Consider the following 12,579-nt stretch of genomic DNA (forward strand, 5'->3'; position numbering starts at 1 on the left):
ACACATTGCAAGAGCTCAGGAGTAAAACCAGTTTGAGTCCTGCCCTTGCAGCCACAGCCCTTGTGCCAACTGAGAGCAACCAAGAGCTGCCAGAACATGGAGATTCCCTCTTAGGTTTTGAACATTTCAGCCTCTTTGTAGCACCAAGAGAGGCCTTGCTGCTTAATTCACGCAGTTCAACTTTTACCCAAGCCTGCTCCCTGCCCATTAAAGGTTTATTTTTTGGAAGAGCTGAGCCCCAGTGCCACTTGTGACCGTGTCCCTCCTGCCAGGACAGCTGACAGCATCCCAGGGATGGACAGGACAATGACCCACACCACACCAGAACTATTCCAAGCACAGAAACCTGTGCTGTGATCTTTGCCAGTGCCACAGCAATTCCATGAAACGCTTTTGCCACCGAACATCCCAGCCCAGACCTTTCAGCCTTGTCAAAACAGAGCTTAAAATAGCCCCAAAGGATCACATTGAAGTGTTTGCCAACAAATGTAAACAGCAATGTTTCTTATTTACCATCAGGCTGCAAGAAAGGGTTCCTGCCCATGGGCCTCAGAAGTCAAACAGACACAACACTGAAAATCCTCAAGGAAAGGATGCAGGGTGATAACAAAACATCCAGACGATTTGTGAATGTCACAGGCTGAACACTGTTTGTTTGGCTTTTACTATTTATACTTTGCTTACATTTGAAACATAAGGACGCTGTTTTTTCCTGTCATTTTAATGTATTTATTTTTACATGTTTTCTTTTCAAAGAAAAAAGAGTAAACGTCGCTTCTTCCTGTCTTTTTCTAAGTGTGCTGTTACTATTTTGTATGTATCCTGTCTTGTATTTTATCCCTTTTGCATTCTTAATCAAACACTGCACATTTTACATCCCTTTTCATTTTACTGATTCCCTTGCTGCTGCTTCTCCTGTCCTTATTTTAAGCCCTCTCTTCTGATGTTGAGATATTACCAACATCCAGGCTCCTGACCCTTCGTTTAATCAAGCTGAGACATGAACTAAGACTTTTATTCTTTAAACCTAATAATTATCCAGAGCAGGGCCACAGAACACAGCATCACCTACCTGAAAATATGCATTTTCTCTTAGTGCTATTGACATCTCTTACACAGGAAAATCTGCTTATCTCAAAGCAGATAAAATATCAGAGGGAGTGCTTAGGCAGAGGAATATCTGGAATGCTACAAGAAGCATTTTTAAGCAATATATCCACTAGAAAAACGAGGATAATACAAATGGGATTCATTAATAAATCTCCAACTGCTAATTTTCAGAGGGAAGGAAGAGGTTTTCAGGGAGAAACCTGCAGGATAAGGCTCAAGGAAAGAGGCTGAGCTTATCTTCCAAGCAGCACAGCCAACATTTCTCCCTGGTGACCCCGAGGACCACCCCGAGGAGGAGTGGAGAATTCAGCCCCAGACCAAAGCAAACACTGAGACACTCTGCAGAACTACACACAGGGCTGCCCAGGTGGGGCTGAGGATTCTAACCATGAGAGGTAAAGGGTACTGCTCAAAATACTGCAGGAAAAATGGGAAAGCAACAGTTCATTTCAAAATTCCTGTTGGTTGTACTCCAAAGCTTCTTGGGAAAACAGGAGCTGCCACTGAAGCTGCTCAAATTCTTTAGGCACAAACTCACTGCGAGACCCCACTGCAGGAAAGAACCAAATAATCCTGGTGTCTAGCCATGAAATATGGAAAATAACAGGGATCCTGGTGTCTAGCCATGAAATATGGAAAATAACAGGTACAGGTGTGTGTGCCACCTTCCCCAGGCAAATTCACCAATGCACTCAACAGCCTCAGGATGCACTGCAGAAATCTCCAGTGCCTAAATCACTACTTCTACAACAAAACACCACTTTGCACTAATCACTGCTTCTACAAAACCATCACTTGTACAGCAAGGTCCAGAGCAGTTGTGAGAGGGAACAGAGGGCTCTTTGATTTCCAGCAGGACAACCGCGCTCGCTGCTGTCACCCTCCAGGACCAAGGAGCTCTCCTCCCACACAGGTCATGGAAGCCAAAGGACTCCAGTGAACACCCACAAATCCCACCAGTGAACCTCAGCAAGCTCCAAGGGCAAGCTGCACCTTCCTTCTCAAGCTAGGACAGCACTGAGTCTTTTTTTTTTTTTTTTTTTTTTGCTGCTAAATTCCTGTAGATGTGGAATTTTGAAAATCCGAAATGGAAGGAGCCAACATCCTGGTCCCTTTCCTAACTCATCCATTTGAAATGTTAAAGTGCCATTAACAGGAGTTCTGTGCACAGGGAGAATTATACAATTGGGCTCGCAGATGAAATATCATTCCTGCCTCCACCCAAATAATCACAACGCCCACAGCTCTACTCAAAACTAGAAAATCAAGCTCACCTCAGCTCCTGTCTCCAGTAAAAGCCCTAATAAACTATGCAACATCAAGTGGTAGCATTTGTGTCCCAGCCAGCAGTAAACACCCCAGACAGTCCTCTCCTCTGCCAGCCTCAAGGACAGCAGAATAAAACAGGAATTTATGCACAGACTCTGTCAACTGCTAATTTCCAAACATAGCCAAGGCACAATGATGAAAAGCCCCACTCAAAGACTATTATTCTTTTTAATCCTTAGATGCCATGCTGCGGCCCATTTTCCATAAATACTGGATTTTACTAACTCTACTAATTTAAAAAATGCATGACAATGACATCTAACTAAGATGTGACTTTCTGTGCAGTTCTTACCCTGCTGGAAGAAATAAAATCCTTTTTTCCCCACCATACAGTCCAAGAATTCCCATTTACTACAGGGACTTCCAAAGAGCCAGAGACAGGGAAAGTGCATCTAAGGCAGATAAGAAACAATTAGAGTCTATTTTAATACCAAGTCAGGAGCAAATCACCAATTAAAACTTCTCAAGGGTAATTATGTGTAAATTCTACCTCTGCTGTTTTCCAATCATAGCAACAGAAACTACAGCAGGGTTATAAATAAAACTCATTTGCAAGCAACTGCAGAGAAGAGTCACCAGTTCCTCAGCGAGGTCCTGCAAAAAGCAAGAGCCTCCTTTCTTTTATTGGCCTTTAATAAACAGAATGAAACATAAAGCAAGTCCTGCAGCCGTGCAATTGCTCAACCCTGAAGTGTGTTTGGAACGGCGACAGGAAGAAAAATACAGTTAACTCCGAGAGTGAAAAAAAATTAATGGCACACAAATGTTTCTTCAGTGTCATAACAGGATACAGCCGAGCTCGGGCCGGCCTTTGGTGGCCAAGCAGAGGCTGGAAATGGCTGAATTTCAGAATTCCAGCCTGGCCCCAGCGTGGCCTTGGGAAGAATAAAGGCCTTATCTCACTCGGCCATGCACAGCACACAGCAACGCCCAGAGCTGGCCAGGAGAGCTCCAGAGGCAGGGAATGTGGGCACACTGCAGCAGAAACAGGAAAACTCCTCCAACAAACCCTGCCCAGCTGCCTGCCACCCCTCAGCCGCTCACGGATGGACTCAAATCCGCAATCCCCCCACCAAAAACAGCACCCAGCAATAAAAACCCAACCCAGCACCAGCGAGCGGCCAAAAATAGATTTTTTTTTTTTTTCGGGTTAAAAGATATGGGAAGTCTCACCTAAATGCAGAGCTGGATGAAGCTCAGTCACCTGACTGATGTCAGACACCTTTAGGATAATAAAAGGTGCCCTGGATGTGAAGATTTCCTTGCACTAAGGATCAAGTCGAGCCAGATGAGCAGCTCAGGGGTGTCTGCCTCAGAGAGTTCCTAAGCTCAGCAAGACAAACGCCACCTTAGGAGGCCTCTGAACAAATACAGCACAGCTAAGGGAGGATTAAATGAAGAGGGTGTAAATGTTTACAAACATAAAGGAGCAGAGCAATAAGGCTGCAGATGAAGAGTTTGATATGCTCCAATGGGCACCAGGACTATGAAGGAAAAAAAAAAGAAAAAAAAGCAGCTGACAAAGTCAAAGAACATCCTGAGGGAAAGAAGGGGAAGTTAAATCAGTGTTTAACTCCCTCAAACCACCCAGCAGCCGTGCAAGGCACCATGGCTCTCCTGGAGAACGCTCTGCTGATGCCTTTTTAAGCCTCAAGTGCTCTTTAGGAGATAATTTTCTGTCTGCCTGCACCCTTTAGGTGCTTCCCCAAAAGCTGACAGGGAGCAGTGGTGTCAGGAGCTCCTCCACCGACTCAGAACAGACATTTCATCCCCAGGAGCCTTTAACATCTGCTCTGCCTTTTTTGTTTAATGCCTGATATCCCCCCACTCCCCCAGGCACTCCCTTCCCTCCAGACTGAAGGCACTTGAAGGAAAAGACACCAGAAATCGATGCTGCTTTGGGAGTTCTGATAACAGCATCTGAGCATAACCAAAACTAGCTGGGTTAAGATTTAGTCCACAGAGAGACTGAGCCCAGACACACTCAGATATGAACTGGCCTGAGTGTGTTTCAGCAGTGCCAGACACTAAAATCCATTCAACTTTCCTGGGAAAGAGAACAAAAATAAAATTTAAAAAAAAAAAAAAAAAAGTAGGGGACTTAATAAAATCATCATTTATCATCCTGGCTGCAAAACAGCATCAGAAATGGCCATCCATATACTCCTAATTTACATATTTATATATAAATTCTAATATATATATATATATTATAATTTATAAATTTATATATTTATATAAATATTATAAATAAATATTATATCTTTTTATATAATGTATATTATATTTACATATAAATTTTTGTGTAGAATGTATATAAAATTATATATAAATTTATATTTTTAATTGTAATCATGACATCATCAAGAGATAGAAAACATGTCAAGGATGAGAAGTGCAGCCTGCATGAGGGAAATGTGACAGCTGTCATATCACTGGCACCTTAAACTGCAGGGATACCAAAGGAAATATCTGCTGTCTGTAATGTGGATTTAAGCAGCTCTATATATGCAAAATGCAAATATGTAAAGCTAATATGGAGAAAAATCCAGGCCCAAGCTGCCCTATTATATTCCTAATACCATCTGGCACGGATGCAAGCTGGGTTTTCCTGGTTTAAGGCAATTCCCATCTCAATCCCACCAAGGAAGGTGATTGACAAACACAAAGAGAATTGAACATGTCAGATGATTTATACCATGGAGATCTAATGACAGTGGAAGCATCAATATTATTTCTATGGCACCTGCTTTGCATTCTGAGCTTCAGAGGCAGATTGAAAGAGGCAACACAGACTCTCCCCAGGCCTGCAGGGAAGGGGAATATTCTGCAGGGACAAGAGTGATGAAAACCCATCCTCTCCAAACCCTGCACAATGCCAGGGGTGAAGGGGAACGGCAGAGATGGGAACAAACACCAGCACCAGGTCTGGGCTTCTGCTGAAAGGTTCAGCCAGGGAATAAACCAGAGAATCACCAGAGAATGCCAGGATGGTTTGGGAGGGACCTTAAATCCCATCTCATTCCCATCCCCCTGCCATGGGGAGGGACCCCTCCACTGTCCCAGGCTGCTCCAGCCCTGGACACTTCCAGGGATCCAGGGGCAGCCACAGCTGCTCTGGGCTCCCTGTCACCATCCCCACAGGGAACAATTCTGCCCTCATGACCAACCTAACCCTGCTCTGAGCTGGAAACCATTCCCCCTTGTCCTGTCACTCTAGGTCTGTTAAAATAGTCTCTCTCCATCTCCCTTGTAGGCTCCTTCAGGTCCTGGCAGGCCACAATGAGGTCACCCCAAGGCTTCTCCTCTCCTGGCAGAGCCACGACCATGACTTTGCACCCCAGGCCTTCAGGCCAGAGGTGAAAAACAGTGACAAGAAAAGATCCAGTTCCTCCACATTCCCCCAGAAATCCCAGGATTGTGGAGACAGCTCCTCACCTGACACTAAAAGCCTTTTGATCCAAAACCTTAATGGAACACCAAACAGAAACATCCTCCTGACATGACTGAGAGCAAAAGGAAATGAGACATTTTTTTATTTGGCTGCTCCAATTCAATAATGGAAAGTATTTTGTTTTACTAACAAGTAAATTAAATTCCCTGTTCTCGTGTTTTTCCTTTCCATGCATCACTCAGCTGCTCCCTGGGATGAAAATTCTGTCGTTCTTTTTGATATCATGCAACTGCCACAAGACATATGGCCTGAAGTACGTAACAAAATCCTCACAAATCCACTGAAATGCCTTTTTACTGTCATTGCCTTGCCTGCTACAGGGAAAAAACACCCTGCAACTCAAGAATCATTCACGCACTGCAAAAGAGAGAATCCTGCTAGGACAAACTACAAAATTAATTGCCAAGGTTTAACACTGTGTGAAAAGTTGTAAGCACAGATTGTACACAAGTCTGAGCTGTCCCAGAGCACTTTGGACTGTGCTGTGAGGACCCGTGGAGTCACAAAAAGGCCTGGATTTAAGCGAGACCCACACTCAGTCTCTCTCCTGCCCTAAAATTGGTGAACTCAAGCACCCAAAGCATCATTGCCCCATCCCAGCCCCAGCTTCGCTGCTGTGCCACAACTGCTTGGTCGTGAAAGGCCTTGGCCACACACATTCACACCTTAACCACCATAAAGATACAATAAAATACATAGAATGGCTTTCACAGCATACAGTGTCAAAAAAAGGTATCTTTTCTTCTCATCAAAAAAAAAAACCAAATCTGGAGACACTCATTCCACTCACTCGCATGTTAAAATGTTTCCTACTTGACTTTTTTTTTTTGTCACATTTTTTTTTTCCCTTCCTCTGAACCACCCAAGCACAAACAAGAGAACTCCAGAGGTAATGAAAGGCACCTGCAGAGCAGCCCAGAGGCCTGAGCAGGTATCTAAAGGCAGGTTCCTGCTAAGGTAGACACCAGCAGACATTCCTGCTTGTCAACTATCCCTGCTGCCCTCACCTGGAGTGACCTCTCGGCAGTACTTGACCCAAGGAGACCCAAGTGCATCCTCAACGCTCTCTCTGAGCTCAGATTCGAGCTGGATACTGAATTCTGGTGGCTTCTGCTGCTCCATCCCCTTGCAGGAGCCCTTGCTTTCGGTGCTCCCCGCAGCACCAGCCCATCCTGGGAGCTCAATTACCACCCTGGCTCCTGCAAAGTCAGCCTGGCAGGCCTGAAAGCTGTTGGACTTGAAATACATCAGTTTCAAAGTTAACCCAGTTGCTTTGACAGTCAGGACACCCTTGGTTCCCAGAACCTCTGATTTAATCCTGCTTTTCTGCTCCTGTCTGTCACTGAAGCCAGAACACAAAGTACGTGAGCTCTGCGAATATTCACACTTCAAAAAAAGATTTAAAAAAACCAAGAAATCTCATTTTATACTGACCTGTCCGTGATTGTGGACTGTGTGCCACTCATTGGAGCCTTTGGCAAGAAGTCGTATTATCCAATTTACATTTTACTCTTATTGCAGGAATATGAACGAGGCTTTGCCCCTTACATGCACCGAGGTTCAGGATCCAGCCTTGCTCCAGAAGAGGCATGCACAGAGGACAAACTCAGTTCAAGGGCAGGAGAAAGGAACAAAAAAAAAAAAAAAAAAAACCAAAAAAAAAAAACCGAAAAAACAAACCCAATCCAAAACAACTCCAAAACTCTTCTTTGCAGTCACCCAGAATATCCAAACCACGGAAGTGGGGCGTGGGGGATAAAGGAAAAACTCCAGCAAGAAAAAAACTCCAACAACAAGAAACAACAAAACAATCTCGGTGGACTCGGGGGGGTAAAAAAAAAAAAAAACCTTTGCAGAAGCGGCCGATGGTGCCCGTGCCCGTCCGGCCGGGGCTCAGGGGCTGCGCTCGGGGGGCGGGCGGCGCTCCCCGCCCGCGGCCGGGCCCATCCCCGCTGCCCGCCCGCCCCGACCCCCGCCCGTGCTGCGCCCGCAGGGGTCGGGCAGGGCGGCCGCCTCTAGGCCCGGGGCTCCATCCCCCGCCGCTCCGCCTCTCGCTCCGGCCCGGGACCCAGCGGGGCGCTGCGGGCTGGCTCCGCTCTCCGCTGCCTGCTCTCCGCTCCGGGCCGAGTCCCACCGCGCTGCGCTGCTCTCCCGGCCCGGTGCTGGCCCCGCTGCGCTGCTGGGAGAGGCGGGAGCGGCGCGTCCGGGGGAGCCTGAGCTGCACCGAGCTGAGCCGAGCCGGGCTGGGCCGAGCTCGCTCCTCCCCGGCGCCTCCGGGGGGCTCTCGTACCTCCGGCCGCTCCGCCCCGCCGCCGGATCCCTCCGCCGGCCGCCCTCCTCTTCCTCCTCTTCCTCCTCCCTCTCTTTCCCTTCTCCTCTTTCCCCTCCTTCTCCTCCTCCCCCGTCTCTTCCCCCGCTCCTCCTCCTCCTCCCCCCGGTCCCTGCCGAGGCCTTTCCCCTTCGGGAAGCGTTTTCCAGACCCGCGGGGTGTTTCCTTCTCTTCCCGTCTCCGCTCGGTCGCAGCCGCTCCTCCCTCACCCTGTGTCCCTGCCGAGCAGCTTTCCATCCCCCTGCTTCCCTAACCCGAGGAGATTTCCCCTCTACCCCTTTTTTCCCTTTTCCCCTTCTCCATTCCCCAGCCATCCGACGCTTCGCCGTGTCACCAGCGCTCAGAGCGCCCGCGCCTCCATCTCCATGGAAAATATGACACAGGCGAAACTTGGAGCAGAAAGAAAATAAATAAGCAGCGAATGAAAAGAGTAGAAGTGCCAGGAGCTGTGCAGAGCGGCTGTGCTGTTTGCTCCCAGGCCTTTCGTGGCTCTGTTGTCCAGTCCCGCGTTTCCCACACACGGAAATTTCATCGGGAATTTTTCTCACAGGTTAAGGTCAGCATAAATCCAAGAAACTGATCCCTCCCTGCATGCACATTCAAGAAACGCTGCGGCCGAGGGCCTGTTCCTGCTCCCCTTCAAAAGTAGGAAAAGATGAGCCCCACGGGGTGTTTGGGCATTTACATTTCAGCTGGTGAATTTCAGTGGATTTCCCTCTCCTCAGCCCAGCCTGAACACAAACACGGCCTTGCTGTAAATCCCTGCAGCCCGTACCCGTGTACAGCACAGTCTGAGAGAGACATTCCTGCCTGGAATCTGCTCAGAATCCCAGAATGGTTTGGGCCGGAAGGGACCTTAAAGATGATTTTGTTCCAACCTTCCATTATCCCATCTTGCTCCAACCTGCCCTTGGACACTTCCAGGGACCCACCACAGCTTCTCTGGGCAACCTCATCACCCTCACAAAGAATTATTTTTGTTCCTAATATCCCACCTAAACTACCCTCTGTCAGTGTGAAGCCATTCCCCCTTGTCCTGGCACTTGTTCTCAAGCACCTGGAAATAACATCTGTACCTGAGAACTTCAGGAAACTTCCATGCTGCTCCTCCAGAAATTACAGCAATCTCTGGGCAACCTCATCAGCCTCACAAAGAATTATTTTTTTTTCCTAATATCCCATCCAAACCTACTTTCTATCAGCGTGAAGCCACTTGTCCTGGCAGTACAAGCCACTTGGAAATAACATCTGTACCTGAGAACTTCAGGAAGCTTCCGTGCTGCTCCTCCAGAAATTACAGCTCTTGAGCAGCACAGATGTGCAATGGAAAGCAGGATGTCTCCACTGCCAGCAATTCCTGCCCCCTCTGCACAAAGGAACTTGTGGAACATCACTCTCCCCCAACAGCAAATGCCAGCAGACTAAAATAACCTTATTAGCTAATCCCAATCATCTGGGACACCACGCTTCTGCCCTTTAATTAATCTTGCCGGGTTATACTTCAAAGCCGGGACGCTGGGCCTGGGGAGAGGTGGAGAGCAGGCTCAGGGGAGTGGGAGCAGCTCCCTGGCTGGGCACACAGGACCATACCTTGCCCGAGGCTACGTCCAGGCTGCTCTGCACCACCGAGCTGTGTCCTGCTCACCAGGAAGCCAGCAGACTGTCTGAGCACCCGAAGAATTTCTTGTTTTGTTGGAGTTCAGAGCAAAGAGGGGAAGCGTGGGATGATATCGTTTTTTTTTTACATGATGCTTCGCATGTATGCACAGGACATTTATACTTCCTTTTTTGGTTTCCTTTTGGGGGAAAATAGAGGCTTGGGAAAAAAAAAATAATAAATGAAGTGTGGGAGTGCAAGACAAGCAGCCACATCTGCCTGTCCTTCTGCAGCTGTGTGCAATACAGTCAGCAGTGCTGATGAAGTGACCGAGTGCCTCCATATATCTGTATTTATTTATTATATATCTCTTTATTGCATCTTCTCTGCAATAAATCCCTCCCTGCTTTTAACTTTGGGAACATCGAGTACTGTGCCTGGAGAGGGGAAAGCTCCTGGGAGATCTGATTCCTGGCAGGCCCAGCATTTGCATATTAGGCCTCGATGCTTTTTTATTACTTTAATTATATTTTATTGTGCATGACAACATAACGAGAACAATTAGCTGGAGGAAATCCTAAGACAGATTCTGAAACTGTAACTGCTTCTTTTTTCTGCAAATGCTGATTTTTTTTTTTTTTTTTTTTTTTGGTGAGAGCTGATGCATACTTAGATTAAGATAGATGTCTATTTATGATAATTCTGTTTCACAACCTGAAATATGGGGTGGGGAAATCAATAAGCAATTACAGTGTGCCCATTTTTTTATTTTTTTTTTTTTTGAGCTCTGAAGTTGTGACTTTACACACAGAACCATCCCATTGCAGGAGGGTTGGAGCAAGATGATCTTTCAGGTCTCTTCCAACACAAAACCATTTTGTGATTCTCTAATTTACCTCCTCAATCTGTTTTTTAGTCCAGAGCAGAGCTAAGCAGGAGCCTGAAGTGGAGGAGATTAATTCCTATAGATTAATTCTTATTTTGCCTTAAAATAACGCTCAGATCCTTGGAGCTGCTTTAGAGGGGCTCCTGTAAAATCCAATTTATAAAGTGTTGAGCGAGGATCCTTTGGCCAAATCCCCTTTTCCAGGCTCGCACCGAGGAGCTGTTGCCATCTGCTGGGAAAGCCTCGAATGGCTCCTCTAACCTGAGACCCGGTCAGGTAAAAGGTAAAACTTGGAAAAAAGGAGCATTCCCAAAAGCTCTGGGATCCTGGAGCTCTGGAATGCTCCCACGGGGTTTGCACCGCTGTCAGCTCAGCATAAACAGAGATAAAAATCAGCAAAAAATGATGCTTTAAGGCTTTAAGTGTGGATAAACAGCGCCTTGGGAGCATTTCTCTTTCAGAAAAAAAAATCAGTTTGTGTTTCAGGTGGGATGATCTGGTGAGTTTCACTGAGCTCCACCACAAAAATCAAGTGCATGAAGATGCTTTTGCTCCTTACAAGTAATCAATTTCAAGCCAGTGAGAGAATGCTCAGGTATTTTGAACTATTATTTACACTCAGTACAAATTATTTTAAGGCTTTAAGTGTGGATAAACAGTGCCTTGGGAGCATTTCTCTTTCAGGAAAAAAAAATTCAGTTTGTGTTTCAGATGGGATGACCAGGTGAGTTTCACTGAGCTCCACCACAAAAATCAAGTGCATAAGGATGCTTTTGCTCCTTACAATTTCAAGCCAATAAGAGAAATGTTCAGATATTTTGAACTGTTATTTACACTCAGTACAAATTGCTTTAAGGTTTTAAGTGTGGATAAACAGTGCCTTGGGAGCATTTTCAGAAAAATTTCAGCTTGTGTTTTAGATGATCAGGTGAATTTCACTGAGCTCCACCACAAAAATCAAGTGCATAAAGATGCTTTTGCTCCTTACAAGTAATCAATTTCAAGCCAGTGAGAGAATGCTCAGGTATTTTGAACTATTATTTACACTCAGTACAAATTATTTTAAGGCTTTAAGTGTGGATAAACAGCTCCTTGGGAGCATTTCTCTTTCAGGAAAAAAAAATTCAGTTTGTGTTTCAGATGGGATGACCAGGTGAGTTTCACTGAGCTCCACCACAAAAATCAAGTGCATAAGGATGCTTTTGCTCCTTACAATTTCAAGCCAGTGAGAGAATACTCAGATATTTTGAACTGTTATTTACACTCAGTACAAATTGCTTTAAGGTTTTAAGTGTGGATAAACAGTGCCTTGGGAGCATTTCCCTTTCAGAAAAATTTCAGCTTGTGTTTTAGATGATCAGGTGAGTTTCACTGAGCTCCACCACAAAAATCAAGTGCATGAAGATGCTTTTGCTCCTTACAAGTAATCAATTCCAAGCCAGTGAGAGAATGCTCAGGTATTTTGAGCTGTTATTTATGCTCACTACAAATTGCTCAGCCAGCTCCTGTTTTTCTGCTGCTTTTGGGAGCCAACTGCCAAACCTTTGCACCTTGGAGGGGAAAAGCACAGGGGAAACCATTCCCAAACTCATTTCCCAAATGTGCCTAGAAATTTGTGACTCCTAAGGAACACAGGACCCGATCCCAGAAAACACAAATAAATCGGTGCTGTGCTCCACATTTCTGTGCAATTTCCAAGCCTTTTTTCATCTCCTACCTTAAAATGGGCACCAGATTTTTCTCCCTGCAATCCTGAACTCTGGAAATGCACCCAGGGCTGGTCGTGGGACACAAGGCTTTGCTGATTTTGAGACACAGAGAGCCTAATCTAGCAAAGCTTCTGGAGTGACAGCTTATTACAGTTCCTAAACCTG

At 46.0% G+C, this 12,579-nt stretch overlaps 2 protein-coding genes across 3 annotated transcripts in view; both read right to left on the bottom strand.

The window, feature by feature from the left end:
• Positions 1-8,194, bottom strand: part of ARHGEF12 (Rho guanine nucleotide exchange factor 12) — an 89,030-nt gene extending 80,836 nt beyond the window's left edge. For both annotated transcript variants that reach the window (XM_054647375.2, XM_054647374.2), the window contains exon 1: positions 7,328-8,194. In XM_054647375.2, coding sequence (XP_054503350.1) covers positions 7,328-7,359 — 32 coding nt within the window. In that variant the 5' untranslated portion in view covers positions 7,360-8,194. The remainder of the gene's footprint in view (positions 1-7,327) is intronic.
• Positions 1-12,579, bottom strand: part of LOC129129568 (TLC domain-containing protein 5-like) — a 180,645-nt gene that overhangs the window by 159,752 nt on the left and 8,314 nt on the right. The gene's annotated exons all lie outside the window — the stretch shown is intronic.

Source organism: Agelaius phoeniceus, chromosome 23, assembly GCF_051311805.1.
Source record: "Agelaius phoeniceus isolate bAgePho1 chromosome 23, bAgePho1.hap1, whole genome shotgun sequence".
In the NCBI taxonomy this organism is placed as follows: Eukaryota; Metazoa; Chordata; class Aves; order Passeriformes; family Icteridae; genus Agelaius; species Agelaius phoeniceus.